Below are 18,344 nucleotides of genomic sequence, written 5' to 3'. Positions count from 1 at the left end.
AATGTGATCTTTGTGATATTGGATTCTCCTGCTAACAGTTGGATGGAAATATATGGCAGTCTGCTCAGTGGTGCAGCGCTCTTGATCGAGTTCTAGGAAAAGGCTCAGATGATGACTCCTACACCTTTTCCTGCCTTGCCTGCCCTGTCTGTTCAGCCTACCTCTGTAGGCGACTTCCACCCCAACATATATACACACACAGACATATGCACTCATCAACATCCGTAACATTCTTCTTTACCCGTCGGCTCTTAGGCACCCATCCCCCCCCCCCACTTCCTGAGTGCGTCCACTAAAAGCACTTCCTTCCCCACACAGCTGCTAATGGACAGCTAATGAGATTGGCGAGAGGCTGACAGAGGCTCGGAGATACTCCCATTCAGACTATATCACCCATAATTCAATTGGAACTCTTCCTATTGTTTAGGAACCAGTGGTGTTAAGAGCATACCACTCCTAGATACAACACCCTTCCTCTTAACCTCACACATCTTCAGAGATCCTCAAGGTCCACGTTTCAGTCTGATGATAAAAAGGTAATAGAAAGCACCCTTGACCGTGCCATAGTTCTGCAAAGATTACATTTCATTGTTACATGCCTGACTGGGTGAGTTTAGTTTGTCAGAGCATAACAATCGGCCAAAGTAAATGAAGAAAAATGCCGCTCAACAGGAAAAAAAAACAAAGGACTCTAAAGTTCCCTCTCAAGCAGCAATAAAGAATGGTAGATTTGAATTACAAAACCACAAGAGAAACATGACAGCAATAGGTTAGCTGGGTTCCATTTCATATTGAATTCTGTCGCGGTGTGATTGGGGTTTCACCATGGCATCATGGACCAAGGAAGCCGCATTATGTTATACAAACCATCAGAGAGCAGAGACGAGAGAGAGGCCACCATTTTACACAACCGGAATGCATCTGGTGCTTATTGCTTCCCGGACTCATTTCATTGTGTCGCAATAGATCTCCTTTATGTTTTCCTTGTCCTGTTTTCTGTTTTCTCCATTACTTCTTCCCGCTAGACAACTACAAAAGACAAGGCATCTGTTTTCAATCACTGAGAGCCCCCGCCAAACCAAAAGGCAACAACACACACACCCACACAACATGCCGCACAAGTCCAAGAAAAGGGGAAATACCCTTCACTGGATATTTAGGGAACAGGAATTTGATGTCAACGTGTGGAGAAGGTAATCACACTGTTACCGTTTGTTCTTTTTTTCTCCTTCCAGCCTCTTTGAGGGAAGAATAATTGAGCTGCAGCAGTGGTTGGATTGCAAAACACTGCATCGGTTTAGATTTCATCGCTTTGCAGCTCTTACACATGAAGCACACCCAGTTTGAGGAGACTCACTAGTTTGTTGGCTCATGTACTTTGCGAGCATGGCTTGATGAGTGGTAATAAGAGCAGTCCTGGGTCCTGTGTATTGCTGTGTCTTCTGGGTAATAGTCTTTTAACCAAAGATCAAAGGTAATTCTGACTCCAATAAGCATTATGACACCGCTGTTTGTCTTTGGCGGAATATTCGAGGCCTTCTGGCAGTTTTCAAGACAGAAAAGCTTGCTTTGCCCAAATGGATGAAGAGTCTCTGAGTGAGAGAGAGCGCTGGTCTTGGCTTAGCTTCGTCCTGTCCCTGTTACAGGGCTGAGCAATTATTAGGAGTTGTGTTTGCAGAATCGCAAAAGGCAGCAATTAATTTGTTCCATTAAGTGGCATGTGTGTTGTGTTACACATAATTTGTAGTTAGAAAAACACCATTTCACAGCAGATGACTGGTGCACTACACGATCTGTGACAGTCATGCGTGAACTCATCTGTTCCTAATGAATGCACTATGAACTTTGACTGATCACTGAAGCCTGAGAAGGCATAATTGTAACCATGTATCTACTTGCAATTCTGATGAATTTCAATTCAAAATAATCTCTTAGAATCTATGTTAAAACTGTGTAGCCCCCACGTACTGTACATAACTGTATTATTTAGAAATCCTATATTATAATGTCATTTATAGTAAAAAAAAAAAAAAAAAAAAAAAAAAAAACTTAGATGAGGCAGCACAGTGGCACAGCAGGTAGCATTGCTGCCTCACAGCACCAAGTTCTTGAGCTCTGTTTAATGTCTGTGTGGAGATTCTGTGCATGTTCTCCCTTTAGCTGTTTGGGTTTCATCTAGGTTCTCTAGTTTCCTCCCACCTCCCAAAAACGTTTAAAAAAACAAAAACAAAAAAAAAACATGTCAGTAGACATAATCTCAGTAGAATTGAGCTTAAGTGTAAATGAGTGGGTGAATGTGTGTGTGCATAGTACCCAGAAATGGACTAGCATCCTATCCAGGGGGTATTCCTGTCTCATGCCTAGTATTCAGGCTCCAGATCCAATGTGACCCTGACCATGATAAAGTCGTTACAGAAGATGAATGAATGAAAAACCTAGATGAATTATCCTCCACATTACCATATACTGTATGCATGGATCAAACCAATGTTTCCAAAGGGAAGTGATGCTGCAGATAACAACATAAATATATGGTTTATTTACATAAATCAGTGTTTGTACCTTTATTAACAAGTAAGATGACTAATCAATCAGCTAAATGTTCTGTGACCTTTTTAAGTTCTGATAAGAAATGGTAGCGGCCAAATTATACAAAAACTCTTTTACGTAACGTTTTATGTTACTTTTATTCCATAGGGTACCATAATGTTGTTATAAAACTGAAGAAAAAAAACTGCTTGTGTATGCTTTTCTTTTTTTCTGGGCACCAAGGGCTAAAGGAGGTAGGAAGTAAAGTTCATGGGGATGTTGGATATCTAGTCAGGATTGGTCTATGGAATTTACTCGAGAAAGTCATTTGAATTTGTTTACCATAACACAACTAATTTGCATAAAATTGAGAAACTCTAATTAGCACTTGTCTTCATGTCGCAGTGTCATGGATTGCTGTTGTTCAAAATGAACTGTTGCCAGTTATTTTAACAGTTGTTAGTGTGAATGCAGGGGAACTGTCATCTAAACTCAGCCATTTCTGATGATGAAGCCATGCTTGTGATGCCTGCACTGGATTTACTGAATTTCGCCTGAATTCGCTGTTCTCTGAATATATACTCCACCATCACACACAACTCCAAGAGGAATGTTCTGAAGTTGTATTTGCGTATGTGCCTGTGTATTTACTATTCACTATTCCTAATTTGTGTTTGCTCTGTGTGTGTGTGTGTGTGTGTGTGTGTGTTTGCATGCATGTCTTAGCAGACTTGCCAATCACCCAGCAGCAGAAGTCTCTGCGACAGGTGCAGCTCTGACTCCCACTGCGTAATTCACTTCTGGGCTTGTGGTATTAGAAGACACGCACACATACACACACACACACACACACACACACACACACACACACATACACACACACACCTAGACAACTTTCATTCTCTCCCTCCTTACTAGCACTGACCTTGAATTTGTTATTATAAATGCCTTTAACTGCAGCGACCTGCTTTCCCTTAATTTTCCTTTAGGTCATCTAAACCCTAAGCATGAATTAATTCACACACACACACACACACACACACACACACACAGAGGAATTTTAAAAACTGTAGCTTGCTGAGCTTTATGTATAGAATACCATATATAATAAGGCACATACATACACAGCATACCTAAAGAAATACTCCTGCATTTTTTTTTTTTTTACTTAATCTCAATCCACTGTATCTGTGTTAGGATATTTTTTCTTACAATTTCCATTTTCATTACATTTTCTGAAGCCCATCAATAAATGTTTGATAGACATGTCTATATAGTATATGTAAATTCAAAACTGTTACACTGTACCAAGTCTTATGAAGGCTGTATTTACGAAGTTTTATCCAGCTTCCCAATACAATAAAAAGCAATTAATGCTACTTGCAGTTTACCTAAAAGTCCCATTCCTGATTAGATACACAAAACTACATTGCTATGAAAAACTACAGAAAAAAAAAAAACAACACCACACACATAATGGCTAACTCTGCCCTCTAAAAAAGCAGTCGGATCTCTAAAAGGACAAATTATGCAGATTTAGAGTAACATCTTTTACTGAAAAAAATATTTCTACAAAAAATATTTCTTTTGCATAAATGTCTACAGCCTGAACAAACTGCCCTTATACTTTACATATAATTGAGTTTAGAGTAAATGGGTTTACCCTTCTTCACTCAGCATTCCTTTAGGACTATTTCAAATAAATGCATAATAGCACAAAATTGCAGCATTTCAAAATCATAGAAAAGACAGAACGTGATTTTACTACTCCATTTTATTTCAGTACACCACATACACAAAGCAAACAGCAGGGCGTGACACACAATTTGTGTATCCTAACAGATTGAATACCTGAGAGGACCTGGTAAGGGTATATAAGATGAGTGCACTAAAACATGCACTTAACAAAGGGTCCCTTTAAAAAAAAAAACGTGGCACACTGGGTATCTAAATGAATGGTACTTAATGGTAATAGTGGTAGGACATTGGTGGTAATACATAATTCTCAGTGCGAGTGGGATCAATGTAACACCGGAGGGCATCTACTGCTCGGTGACTCGAGAGCCAGTGAAACTTCCACATGAAAGGCTACCTATAAAACCCATGCAACTAGAGCTTCGAATTGCAAGGGCGCTTTATCCACGGGCTTAGGAGATTGGCGTTGGAATGGATTCCTCTTTTAAAGAGCAATTCTTCACCCCCAATTGCCTCTTCTATAAGACTGTGACATGTGGAGAATGAACAAGCGTATTTTCCAAACTCCTATATCGGTTTGAGGGAATGATTTTGTGCAGCGCGAACAAAAGGTATTATGGTGCACTAGCGTATGCTGAAGTCAGCTGCACTAATTAACAGGCGCGATATGTGTTTCACAGTAAACACGCGTGCACACACACGCATGCTTATACATATTCATGCACGCTTGCTTGGATTACCACACAAACACACATATAAACACATACATGCACACACATGTCACACAGACTCTCTCTGAATCCACCTGGCAATTTCTGTGCCTGTGGGAAGAACTCATAATGAAAGCCAAAGATACAGGTCTACCTGTCATATTATCTTTCTATTGCTCAGAGGGGGGAAATGATTGGTGGACACACTGGTGCAGAAACAGACACACACACACACACACGCACGCACACACATTCACAGAGAGCAGTATAATCCGTCCATACCAAGTTAATTGCTATGACTGATGAGGACAAATTGAAGCAGGATAAGGAAGCAGCAGCAAAGCCATACAATAAAGTAATGACTACATTTCCATTTAAAATGTGTGCTTTTGGTTTATGAAAAGAAACCTTTTTTTTTTTTTTTTAATACTTTGACTGCGTACTGGAACATTCCCATCCACAGAGTAATATTGAATAATATTCACTGTGCAAGGCTAAAAGCTATGCTACAGTATCAAGGGCATCAAGCTAGACCTGACTATAAGACCTCTGTGCTGAGTAAGCATAACCTTCCTTGTCTCTGACATCCTTCTCTCACAGCTCTGATGGGGCATCTTCACTCTCCTCTGAGCTCTGACTGTGTATACAGCAGGAGCTTTGCTGTGGATGACAGATTGTTTGGCGCATCTGAGCAGTAGTCTGGGGGTATACACTGACCTATACGCAATCACACGGACACACACACGGACACACACACGGACACACACACGGACACACACACGGACACACACACGGACACACACACGGACACACAGACGGACACACACACGGACACACACACGGACACACACACGGACACACACACGGACACACACACGGACACACACACGGACACACAAAGGCACTTGCACAGAGGACTGCTGGATATCAAAGTGTGGAGACCAGGTGCTGCCCACCAAAATGGCTTTGTTGTTTTTTTTAGTAAAGACAAAAGAAAGTCAAAACAGACATGAGCTATTTTTCTGCTTCAAATGTCCAACATCTCTCTCTCTCTCTCTCTCTCTCTCTCTCACACACACACACACACACACACACTCTGTGCACCTTTATAAAGAACTCAGTGGTACATAGATTCTATAAAAGATAGGGAATACATTGGTTTAACAATCTCAGAACAAACCCCACTAGTGAGAAAAATTCTATCTTACTCAATTTCCATTGACAAAGTGCCGACGCTGCCGACGGAGCCAGTACTGGTGCTGCTTCAGGAAAGCAGCAAACTTTTTCAACAATTGGCACATATTTTCACCATCCCTATTACTATTTTACTTTTGCTATTACTTACAGGGCCTGTGACCCTGAAGGATAAGCTGTATAGAAAATGGATGGATGGATGGATGGATGGATGGATGGATATTACTTACAGGGTCCTGGAGTATAGCATAACAGTAATGATATTTGTAACCAAGTTTTAGTTCTGATTTTTTTTTTTAAAAGTCAGCCATTCCAACTCAAATCCCTCAGCATCTAAACATAGCACAAAAATATAGTCATAAATGGCTAAATAGATAATCAAAAATGACAGATATTTGTTTTATTGGTTGTAGCTGTTTATATTAATATGTGGCTCTTCAAAGTATAGCATTAACCCTAGTATTTTAATTAGAATTATAGCTCCTGTTTTATACATTGTAACTGCCAATGAAGTGGTAGTTGGACCCATAACTCACAGATGCAGTATACAATTTCACCAATTTTCATACTCAATATGAAACTCAACTTGTATCTGGTTCATATCTTATTTTAACGGCAGTCATGAAGAAAACTTAATTTGCTCAGGTGTTGATAAAGTGACAGGCAGCATACAACTGAGTTGAAGGTCTTACTCAAGGCTCCAACCATGGCAGATTGGGAGTTGTGGGATTAGAAGTCACAATCTTCTGATCTTTAACTCAAAGGCTTAACCATTTCAAGGCAATCTTTTGGTGTGAGTTAATTCACTGAGCGAATTAGTGCAAGCTAGTGGAGCTAGTTGTTGTGGTTCAGTGGATAGGGCTTTGTGTTAAAGTCCAGAAGATTGTAGGTTCAAATCCTGGCACCACCAGACTGCTCTGGTTGGGTCCTTGAGTAAAACTCTTAACCTTCAGCTCAGTTGTATCCTGATGGCAAGTCTTGGTTTTCAGCCAATTGAGCAAGTGTACTGGATTCTGTGTTCTTTTACACTATGTAAGATATTACAATATCCATCCATCCATCCATTTTTCATACTGCTTATGCTACACAGAGTCACAGGGAACACTCACACACCCTTGCACACACAATTTTCACACCCTTGCAGACACAATTGGGAAATGGCAATCAACCTACAGTGCATACCTTTGGACTGGAGGAGGAAACTGGAGTACTCGGAGGAAACCCACAAAGTGGGAGAACATGCAAGCTCCACACACACAGGGCTGTAAATGTTTTACAGTTGTTTACTGTAAATTTCTACAGAATTACTCAAATTTACAGGCTTTTTTTTTTTTTTTTTTACAATGCAGCAATCCCCTGATAGTTCTCCAGACAAGCTACATGTTAGTGCTCAAATTGAATAGATTTTGTTGACTGAGAACCCAGGGTCTTTACAATTATAGAATGGTTCCAGACTATGCAGCGACATCAGCACTGGCATGTTGTCAGTAGGAAAGGGTTAATGTGGACACATGCCTGTACTTACAATCACAGACAGGGTGCAATAAATTCTAAGGCGCCTACCAGAGGAAGCAGACTGTCTTTCTCTCTCTCTCTCTCTCTCTCTCTCTCTCTCTCTTTCTCTCTGGAATATGAGGTTAAAGTTTGTTAAGTTTTTATTACGCATTTTATGGCACTCCAATACTGTAATGTTAAGACCTCCATGACAAATCTAATTCCTTCTCTTCCATAACCTGGGCCAGAAAGCCAACCTGGTCCCAAACTCCAGGAAGCGACAATGTTATCTGTTAGTTCAGTACAAAGAGATGTGTGCTAACTCACTTTGTGAGAAGACTAAAACAGTACGATACTGACAGAAAGAGAAATTACTACAAAACGAGCCAGCAAGATCTTACCAGCTGGTAGTTCATGTTCCTACCACTCTCTTAATGCATTTAAAATGAAATACAAGAAGAAACTTTTGCTGGGGTAGAAAGAAAAATCATCCGTGTGGTTATAAATACATGTAAAATAATAAGAAAAGCCTTTTTAAACTGAAGACTGCACTTTCTAATGCCCTGGTCTTCCTTACTTCACCCTGCTTTCCATCTTCCCCATGTAATACTACTAATGGCTGCATCATACTCCACACAGTCTCACAGATTTCCATTAATTGCTTAAATAGACCATGTAATCAGCCTGAATATGGTCGAATGCTGGAAATCTACACTAGTTTGTACAGTTGTGATGGAACAGCATGGCATTTTACATTTATGTATCACCACATTACTGAATTGATAGCAGATTAATCATAGGCCACTATAGACAGCAGGGAAATGGTATGATTTTTACAGTTAAATAAGGATAAAAATATATAATAGCATCTGTGTCACCAGCTCAGCCTCAATTTTCTGTCCAGATGGCACAAATACCTGGACATGATGCAGACCAACATGATAAGAACAATCAAATCCCTGATTTTTTGGCAGGGTATATGTGTTTGAATAAAATCACTTACATTTTACCAGCCATTAAGCAAACTCAGAGGCAGGAATCAAGGCTATCAAACTCCTTTCAGTTTTTCCAGTGAGCATTGCATATCAGATTCACTTCACTCAGTGCTTCAGTGAAACAGAATTCAGACATCTGAAACTCAAGAAGGTCATAATCAGGGCAATCTGCCTTCCATAATCATCTAGCTGTATGGTCACTGGGCAGGTGGGAGACGACGTTAGACCAATTTTACAATAAAGGTCTTTGGAATACGATCAATGACCCAACATCATATCATACAACAAAGAGCCGGATTATGATTATTGAAAAAAAGAAGAAAGAAAAAAAAACAGCTTTAAAACTGAAGAGTTCCGTTATGTTTGTCTGCCAAAAAAGACTAATTTAAAACTCCTTTTTTGGCAGTGGTCAGGACAGCTTACGTGAAACCAGTAGAAGACAGTAAATATCAAATATTGGTGTTCTGCAAAAATCTCCACTAAGAGATGTTTGTTCACTGTCCACAAACCTTTACATTTTCAATTCAATTCAATTCAATTTGATTTGTATAGCACTTTTTACAATGGACATTGTCTCAAAGCAGCTTTACAGAAACATTGATGTCTTTAATGTGCTGAATTCAGAAGGAATCATTTTGATGAACAAGTTTTCCATAACAGCAGCCCTGACAATAGTGCTGGGTGTAATACGAATCACCGATTTTTATTAATGTGCCCATTCCAATATGTTATTGTTTCTATAGTAACGACTTATACAGGGACTTCTATGGCGAACACTCCACATATAACGGTTTTTAAAATGTGTAATCGTTGATATGGTATAGTTTTCTGTGATGTATTCATGTATAGGTTTTGAAGGAGTCTCTAGTGTCAGCTCTTTGAACAGCCAGAGGTAGAGCTGTAACTTTACGTTTTCTGAAATAAAAGATTCTTCAGGATGGAGACTCTGTGCTTTCTGGTTTCTGGGTGACATGACAAGATGCATTCATTTTGTCTTATTAACTTCAAGAGGAATAGGAGAAATAAAACATTTCTGGATTTTATGTTATTTGGAGAACGTATCACGCAACCTTGTAAAGTCATTATTCTCCTATAACGGCATGCCCCGGGCATGTGTTTTATTCATTACTTAATAGGCTTAGTAACACAAGTCACACAATTTCCGAAAAGCAGTGGGGTGAGGATTATTGTTAACCCCAGTGTACTCTCTTTGACTTATTTCTGCAATTATATGTTTACCTGCAGTTGAATATTTCCTATCAATCTTCTAGTGTTTAACAGTTGCATTGTGAGGTGTGAGTAAATGTGCACATGTGCAAAAATAAAAATAATAAAAAACAGGAAGATTTTTTTAAAATACAAGTTGAATTAAGGTGGTATAAAATCGCATCATTGCTTATAGACTTCATTTGTCCATTGGGCTGCTTGTTGAATTTTGTTCAACACTATACATTTTTCTCTGCTTTCTTTGTGTGTCCTACAGTATACTATAGTATGGTTAGATATTCCTTCACTTGGTCTTCAGGGGATTTGTGTCAGCAAAAACAGGCTGCCTTTTCTCTCCGTAGCTCACAACAAAACACCAGTGCAGCAGTCAGCACTCCCTCACCCCTTCCCATAGTCGACAAAAAAAAAAAAACAACAGCAAAAAAAAAAAAAAAAACATCAACAGTGTACAGTAATTTACTGTAAATGCCCAGCCTGACCACCTTTACTTAATGTGTATTCTGTTCAATGAGGCATGCAGCTGTCTAGGAAGCAACAAGGCCTCTTGTTACCTCTGGGAAGCAGACACAGCAATCAAAAGAGAGCACCTTGTAATTCAGTGTACTAAGCTGAAGGGGGGATAGTACTGTGATTACCAATCAGAAAGAATAAGAGGGACTGAGAAAAGAGAGTGAGGGTAGGGTTTTCTCATTCTCTCAGCCTAAGGCATCAACAGTTGTGTCACAGTGAAGGGACATGAACTGATTGTGTAAGTTATATAATCCCAAAGTGTCCTCACACTGGAGTATTACTTAGAATCTGTGATAATTAATTTAATCTGTTGAATTCTGGGATGTTTGCAATATGTTTGGAAGACTTAACCTTTTCTTCTATTATAATAGTTCCACTGACAAATTAATGGAAAACAAACTGCTTCTCTTTAATGTTCATGATAGCCTTCAGTCTACTTTATATGTTCATAGCATTGCACTTTTAATTCCTTACTATATCTGCTGGCTAATATGGTTTATGGTAAATGATTGTTTGCATTTGTATGAAGTCTGCATTTATAATTCATTCTAACTCTTGCTTATAATACTTTGTACTTAGGCAGAAATGCCATGTAAGCATTTTCATACACTCTAATATCGTCTCATAATATCTCCAACTAATATCTCCAACTATAATTACAACCTTTGCGATATGCTGCAGCATTAGTGTCACTTTTCTCCATAATGCTGAGTGTCATGCTGCATTATGGCTATGACTGATAATGACATTGTACAGCATTTTATTAAGAATGATAAGAAATGAAAGATTTTAATTGCCATGATTAATTGTAATAAGCTGTAAGGCTGAATAATGTTTTTTTGTTGTTGTTGTTGCTGCTGTTATTAATTTTTCTTTACTTAAAAGTAGAAACTTTCAGTTCAGACTAATTACATAATAAATAAACAAACACATTAGGGTAGATTTAAAAACCCTAACTCCTAACTTTCAATGTTTTAGAATAAGAATTCTTAGTTATGGTTTGTCAATAAATATCTGAAAAATGTCTTTCAAGCCACTGACAGCAATGTTTCAAATTACAAATAATTCAGACACAAGTCAGACACAATTGCCTGCAATGTAAGATGCCTAAGACAGTGAGTGCTACAGGGAGACAGGTAGAACAGCTGATCGTCCTTGCAGTGAAAAATGACATGTAACCGTGTGTCGCCCGAACCCCCCCCAGTCGTGATGGAGAACTTGAAAATGCCTTGGTGGAAGAGTGGAGTAACGTCTCACAGCAAGAACTGAAAAAACCTGGTGCAGTCAATGAGGTTGAGATGCACTGTAGTACTTAAAGCAGCTGGAGGACACCAGATACTGAATGTTACCTTTGATAGTGACAGCAACCCCACCCCCTTGTTCAGGGACTCATTATTCCATTTCTGTTCATCAAATGTCTGTGTTCAGTTTATGTCTCAGTTGTTGAATGTTTTTATGTTAATACAAATATTTATACTTGTAAAGAAATGTGCTGGAAATAAAAGCAGTTGAATGTGAGAGGACTTTTCTTTCATTGCTGAGTATATACATACATACATACATACATACATATATATATATATATATATATATATATATATATATAGAGAGAGAGAGAGAGAGAGAGAGAGAGAGAGAGAGAGAGAGAGTTTGATGAGGCATGAGTAGAGTTGAGAAGAGTAAAATGACATAAAACATTGATGATTGTTGATAAATGATTTGTACATAATAATTTGTGAATCTGAGATACATGGAAGGTATTACAACAATAAGATCCAGTGAATAGTTGTGCTTTAATTGAATGAATGGTACATTGAAACGAGAGATCTGTCTTAATGAAAAGAACTTCAGCAAGACTGTTTCATTGTGCTTGCATTTAATTTAATGAGCCTTAAGCCAGACCATTTAGCTGATTTAATTGCTGTTCTATCATTGTACTAAAGATACATTTGGTAATCTACAAGTGTAATTATGTAATATCTTCAGAATCTTTGTCTAAACTCACATTGATGCCTATAATACTTCTATCTTCCACTTTTTACTACTTTTTACTACTACTACTACGACTACTACTACTTCTGCTACTACTTTTGCTTTATTTTGCATTGTTTATTGCAAATAAGTTTCATAGTGTGATAATATTATATATTTTTATCAGGTGTATCACATTTAACTAAGCAGTAGAAGGAGCTGAGAACAATGGATCCATAGTACAACTACAAATCTAATGTACTTTGCCACATGTTTAAGGTTTTTTATTTGACTCACCCTATTATGACTACTACTAATACTACTTCTACTATTACAACAACAACTACTACTACTACTACTACTACTACTATTACTGCTACTATTACTACTATTACTACTACTACTACTACTACTACTACTATTACTGCTACTATTACTACTATTACTACTACTATTAATGCTACTACTACTACTACTATTACTACTTCTACTACTACTATTACTACTACTACTACTACTACTACTACTATTACTGCTACTAGTACTACAAGTACTTCTAGTGTTATTACTTTTCCTACTACTGCTACTATTCCTACTACTGTAGCTATACAGTATGTAGTGGTGTATTACCATTACTATTACTACTACTATTACTACTACCATTACTACTACTCTCTCTGCTTGTGTGTGTGTGTGTGTGTGTGTGTGTGTGTGTGTGTGTGATTTGTATCAAGCCAGAGGGATATATTCTCTGGCTCTTAAAACGAAGAGCTAAATTAGGAATCTGCTACACAAATAGGAACTGTGTTCTATGTGTCAGGGGGAAAAAAAGAAAGTCATCCAAAAATTATTTTTGTCAGTCATAAATCACAGGCACATAATGCACTATTGTACTTTATCCCTCTGCTCTTCTACACTGTGAATTATATTCAGAATTGCACTGCTTACATGCCATAATGCAGAAGTTTTACTTCACACATCTACACACATTTACACTCCAAGTACAGACCAAGGTTTCATTTGAGAATCCCTTTATCTTCAATTTCTGTACATTTTAGTGTTCTCAGCCATGAAAATGAATTTTAAGATAATGCTGAGATCTGATTCCTGTGAGTTTTTAAAAGCTCTGACAGCAGACCTTTGTGCAGGGATTTTTTTTTATTATTATTGGTTGTAAGATGTATTGTTCAGTGCATTTCATATGAGGGAATCTGAATTACAATAAATGAAAAATGTATATGTATATTTACACCAACTTGTAGTTCAAGCATGATCATAATCAGTGATATGTTGATATAGCTTCACTGTCATTTGCAACATAATTACTAGCAGCATGAGCAGGTTGTGTGTGTAGCTTCATGGGTCTTCTTACCTTGGCCATCTGGGCCTGCACTCCATTAGCCTTCAGTGACGCCACGGCTTTCTGTGCTGCAGCAGGACTGTCAAAATCCACAAAGCCATAACCTACACACACACACACACACACAGAAAGAAGAAAACCAAATCTTACATCATTTTCTGTATAACATTGAAGAAAATATCCAGTAGAGATGATTAACAGTGACATGTTGTCCTGATTAAAATAGAAATAGAAGGGAAAAAAACACAGTGGCGCATGCTGTTACAGAAAAATGATCAGTGATAAGATGGTGTAATGCTGTTGCCACCAGAGAGTTGATTATTTTCCTATAACAGAATGTCCCAAAGAGTTTAATTTCTCTTAATTTAATAATGAATGACACATCATATTTTGTAACCATTCATAGTTATTTATAGTATCATATAAGTTATAGTAGCTATAAACAGTTGTCCCTTCACCTTCACTCTATTTCTCTCTCTCTCTCTATAAACAAAACAAAACAACAAAAAGAACAAAACAGAATGAAATGTTAAAAAGAAACCAGAAATGAAAACTTCTCCATCTTGAACACTTTCCTACTGCAGAAAAGGCACCCCCCCTCCCCCCCACCCACCCTTAAAGGTTTACGAAACACCTGAAATATATACATCATTGTATTTGTATGTGTATTTGTGTGTATCTGGAATATTTGACCATTTCTGATGTAGACAGAGGAGTAATGCAACTGCTAATATTTGCATAATTCTTTCGTGTGTGCATTTGAGTGTGTGTAGGTTTGGGAATGTTTGTGGGGTCAGGGACGGGACACTTTCTTTTTCAAATTGTAAGCCGATGCATTGAAGATATCTTGAAAGTCAAAGTCTCTCACCGTCTCTCGCTCTCTTTCACCATCTCTTTTTCTGTTTATCTTTCACAGACTCAGATAAAGAACTTTCATATTCAAATCTATTCTGAATAAAAAAAGCAAAAAAAAAAAAAAAAAACCACCAAACATTCAGTGTAGGAGTATGTCTGCTGCTGTCTTGCTCTCTGTCTCTCAGTCTGCCTTCAACAAACTCAACAGCACGCTTAGCATCGAACATATGGTTTAGACGTTCATGAGTACAGCACGTATACATAGAGAGACAGAGAGAAAGAAAGGGAGCAATATGCAGATGGTTTATGTCTCTGTTTAGAGAACAATTTATGAGACTTGCAGATGCTATCTATGTAAGTCCTTAATAGTGAGTGAGAAAGAGAGAGAGAGAAAAAAATAGTGTGTCCAGAATGTCGTAAGCTGGACGGACTGCTTCTGGTTAGTGAGACCAGAGCACATTTCTGAGGTTGTTGACCTCCCAGGCGTAACAGCGGTCACCAGGATGTTGGCAGGGACAGAATGTCCAAGTTTAAGACTGCAGAGATGTGAATTCTACACACAATGATACACCCAGTTTAAACCACACAGAAATGAGCCAGAGAGAAACCAAAGCCTCAGCGTAGAGAAAACAGACGTGTGTGTGTGTGTGTGTGTGTGTGTGTGTGTGTGTGTGTGTGTGTGTGTGTGTGTGTGTGTGACATTACACACCTTATAGATTTCCTAATGACAATTTTACATTAAAAATACAATACCATGACTGGCTTCCAATATTCTGTCTCTTATCTCTATTCCAAAACCCCTTTTACATGTAGAAGAACGGAGAGAGAGAGAGAGAGAGAGAGAGAGAGAGAGAGAGAGGAGTGAGTACAGTATATATATATTCATATATATATTGATGCTTTGGCAATCATGCCAATAACGTACTTTGAAATTGAAACTTGAAATTGAGAGAGAGTATTGGTGCAATAACACTATATTCAAGACACCCATAGAGAATATATTTATACTCAAGAAGCTGTATAATTTATTTAGCACAATATACTGTATTTTGTGTTCTTGAGATTTTTTTTTGCCAACAAAGCACCAGTTTAAAAATTAAAATTATCAACACTCCCACAGTTATATGCGGGGAAGCCTTTTCTTTAGAATAACAGAATAGAGCTTTGTGTAATGTCCAGGGGTGGGGAAAAAAGTAATAAAAAGTTATAAATTATACATAGTTGAAAAAAAAACCCCTCTTCTTTATAACTCAAAATGTAAAATAACGCTACTTTTAAATGTACACAGTGTTAAAAAATAAAAGGTAAATTATTTTTTTAAAACTGCTAAAATTAAGTTAGAAATAGTACATTTGTGTAAAATTATAACAGTAAGAGTAAAGGTAAAATTGTATCACTAAAATTATTATTATTTTTGTTGTTGTTATTTTTATAATTTAAAAAAAATTCTGTGTACTGCTTATTTTGTGCACAGCCCTTTGAGAAGCTGCTTTTGAAGACACTCTATAAAATAAAGTTTATTATTATTATTATTATTATTATTATTATTATTAAAACCATTTTTAGCAACTACACACTTTTGCCTAATAACATCAGTCTCTGTTATTTGCTTGTCGCATACATGACATCATTTGCTAATGGTGTAAAATTTTGATCTCATGTAACCACAATACATGATTCCAGTTGTAATTTTGAAGACGATTTGAAAACTTCAGGCTCTACAATTCGTGCAACACTTTGAAACAGCTTCTCTTTATGGAAGTGAAGTGTAGTAGTTGATTTGAATAATAAACCAAGGAATACATTTTAAGTTAAATTCATTTATGGCATTTGACAGATGTCCTTATCCAGTGACCTACATTTATTTAATTTATACATCTGAGCAGTTGAGGGTTAAGGGCCTTGCTCAAGGGCCCAACAGGGGCAGCTTGGCAGTGCTGGGGTCAATCAGTAGCCCAGTGTCTTAACCATTGTGCTACCACAGCCTACAGTGACCTTGGGTGAAATCACAGAGTAATTTTTTTAAATACTATTTTTGCACATATACATAGGTGCTTGAAAAATTGTGAACCCTTTAGAATGTTCTATATATTTCTGCATAAATATTAATTAAAACATCATCAGATTTTCACATAAAAGTGAATAAAGTAGATTAGACAGACAAATGAGACAAAAATATAAAACTTGGTCATTTATTCATTGAGTAAAATGATCCAATATTATATGTCTGTGAGTGGCAAAAGTATGTGAACCTTTGCTTTAAGTATCTGGTGTGACCCCCTTTGTGCAGCAATAACTACAACTAAACATTTCTGGGAATTGTTGATCAGTCCTGCACATCGGGTTGGAGGAATTTTAGCCCATTCCTCCGTACAAAACATCTTAAACACTGGGATGTTGATGGATTTCCTCAATGAACTGCTTGCTTCTAGTCCTTCCACAACATTTTTACTGGGATTAAGGTTAGGTAATAGTTCTGCAGAATTATAGAAATTACTTCACAAATTTCAAAACATAACTGTATATATTTTAAGTACTTCTGGAGTTGACTGTTGCATGCTAATTGTACATCACAATGTTCAACATGTTAATATATACACCAGCTGCATTTAATTAGGAATGATAGGACAGCTTATAACTGTGACTCAGTGAGTCAAACATGGCAGCCGCCTTCCTCTTACACAAAGTGAGAAATCAGAGAGTGACAAGGTGGTCATGGTAAAAATCCCTAAGACACCAGTTATAAAATTCAGTTTCACTTAACTATCCCCTATATGAACATTATTCTTACCTAGGGTAGGTAAGGCAGCTTTGAGATGGCAATAAAAAGACTATAAAAAACATCTGCACATTCGCACAAGTCAGCGATGCATGGCCAAACTGTAGCATGTGAATCAAATGATTTGTTTATGTTTTTCTCCTCTCATCCCTTTCACTCTCTCCTAATGGGCCCGTCTCCCATCAGCGCTGGCACTGGGCCCATCAGGGTGGAGGATTTGGTGGGTGGGGGGTATCTCTGCGAAGAGGAAGCCTGCTAAAGCCTATAGTGATTTCCTCTATTTCCTTGCTTCTCTAGGCTGTGATTCAGCTCCCTCTCTCTCTCTCTCTTGCTCTCTCTCTCTCCCTGTCTGTCTGTCTGGTCTGCACGCTCTCTTCCTCTTCAGTGGTTGTGATCGTGCATGCACTGGTTGGATTGAACTTGACCGTACCTAATAAGGATGTGGATTCAATTAACTGTGGTTTCTCATATTTTTTAAATAACTTTGTATTTTTTAATGGTACTATTTACTGCATTTTAGCCACAGTTAAAACCACAACCACATTCATGCACAGACACACACATGCACACACATACAGTTGGAGAAGCTCCACTCCACTCCACAGCAGATTGTGCTGCAAGCTGGGTTGTTAGATTCCATCCATGGTGGAGTGTCTCCTGAAAAGAGGCTGTCTGCTATATCATCGATTTCAGTTGGACGCCTACCTCACCCTGTGGCTATTTTTAACGCTCCCCCTCGGCCCATGCTGTACATCAACACAGGAGAACATCCTGGTCTGTTTCATGCCATCGCCAACCCTTTTAGTCACGCTAACTCTTATCCGGCTGGAAGGGCTACTCCGACAGGCACGCTACCGCTCATCCTGTTGTAAAGATTATCCTTACAATCACTCAAACACCGCTGCTGCCCAAGAGCCCGCTTTTAAAATCATGTAAACGTTTATCAGTTCAGCAAGACAGGTGGTGCTCTCACATACACCGTGCCCAATTCTGGGATTACATTAATTTTTGCTATTGAGCTATTT

At 38.0% G+C, this 18,344-nt stretch overlaps 1 protein-coding gene across 2 annotated transcripts in view; it reads right to left on the bottom strand.

The window, feature by feature from the left end:
* Positions 1-18,344, bottom strand: part of rbms3 (RNA binding motif, single stranded interacting protein) — a 148,682-nt gene that overhangs the window by 83,638 nt on the left and 46,700 nt on the right. For both annotated transcript variants that reach the window (XM_053633386.1, XM_053633377.1), the window contains exon 4: positions 13,698-13,789. In XM_053633386.1, the coding sequence (XP_053489361.1) occupies positions 13,698-13,789 (92 nt within the window). The remainder of the gene's footprint in view (positions 1-13,697; positions 13,790-18,344) is intronic.

The sequence above is a fragment of the Ictalurus furcatus genome, chromosome 1 (assembly GCF_023375685.1).
Source record: "Ictalurus furcatus strain D&B chromosome 1, Billie_1.0, whole genome shotgun sequence".
Lineage (NCBI taxonomy): Eukaryota > Metazoa > Chordata > Actinopteri > Siluriformes > Ictaluridae > Ictalurus > Ictalurus furcatus.
Note: the sequence above shows the minus strand (reverse complement) of the source record. Positions and strands in the feature narration are given on the sequence as shown.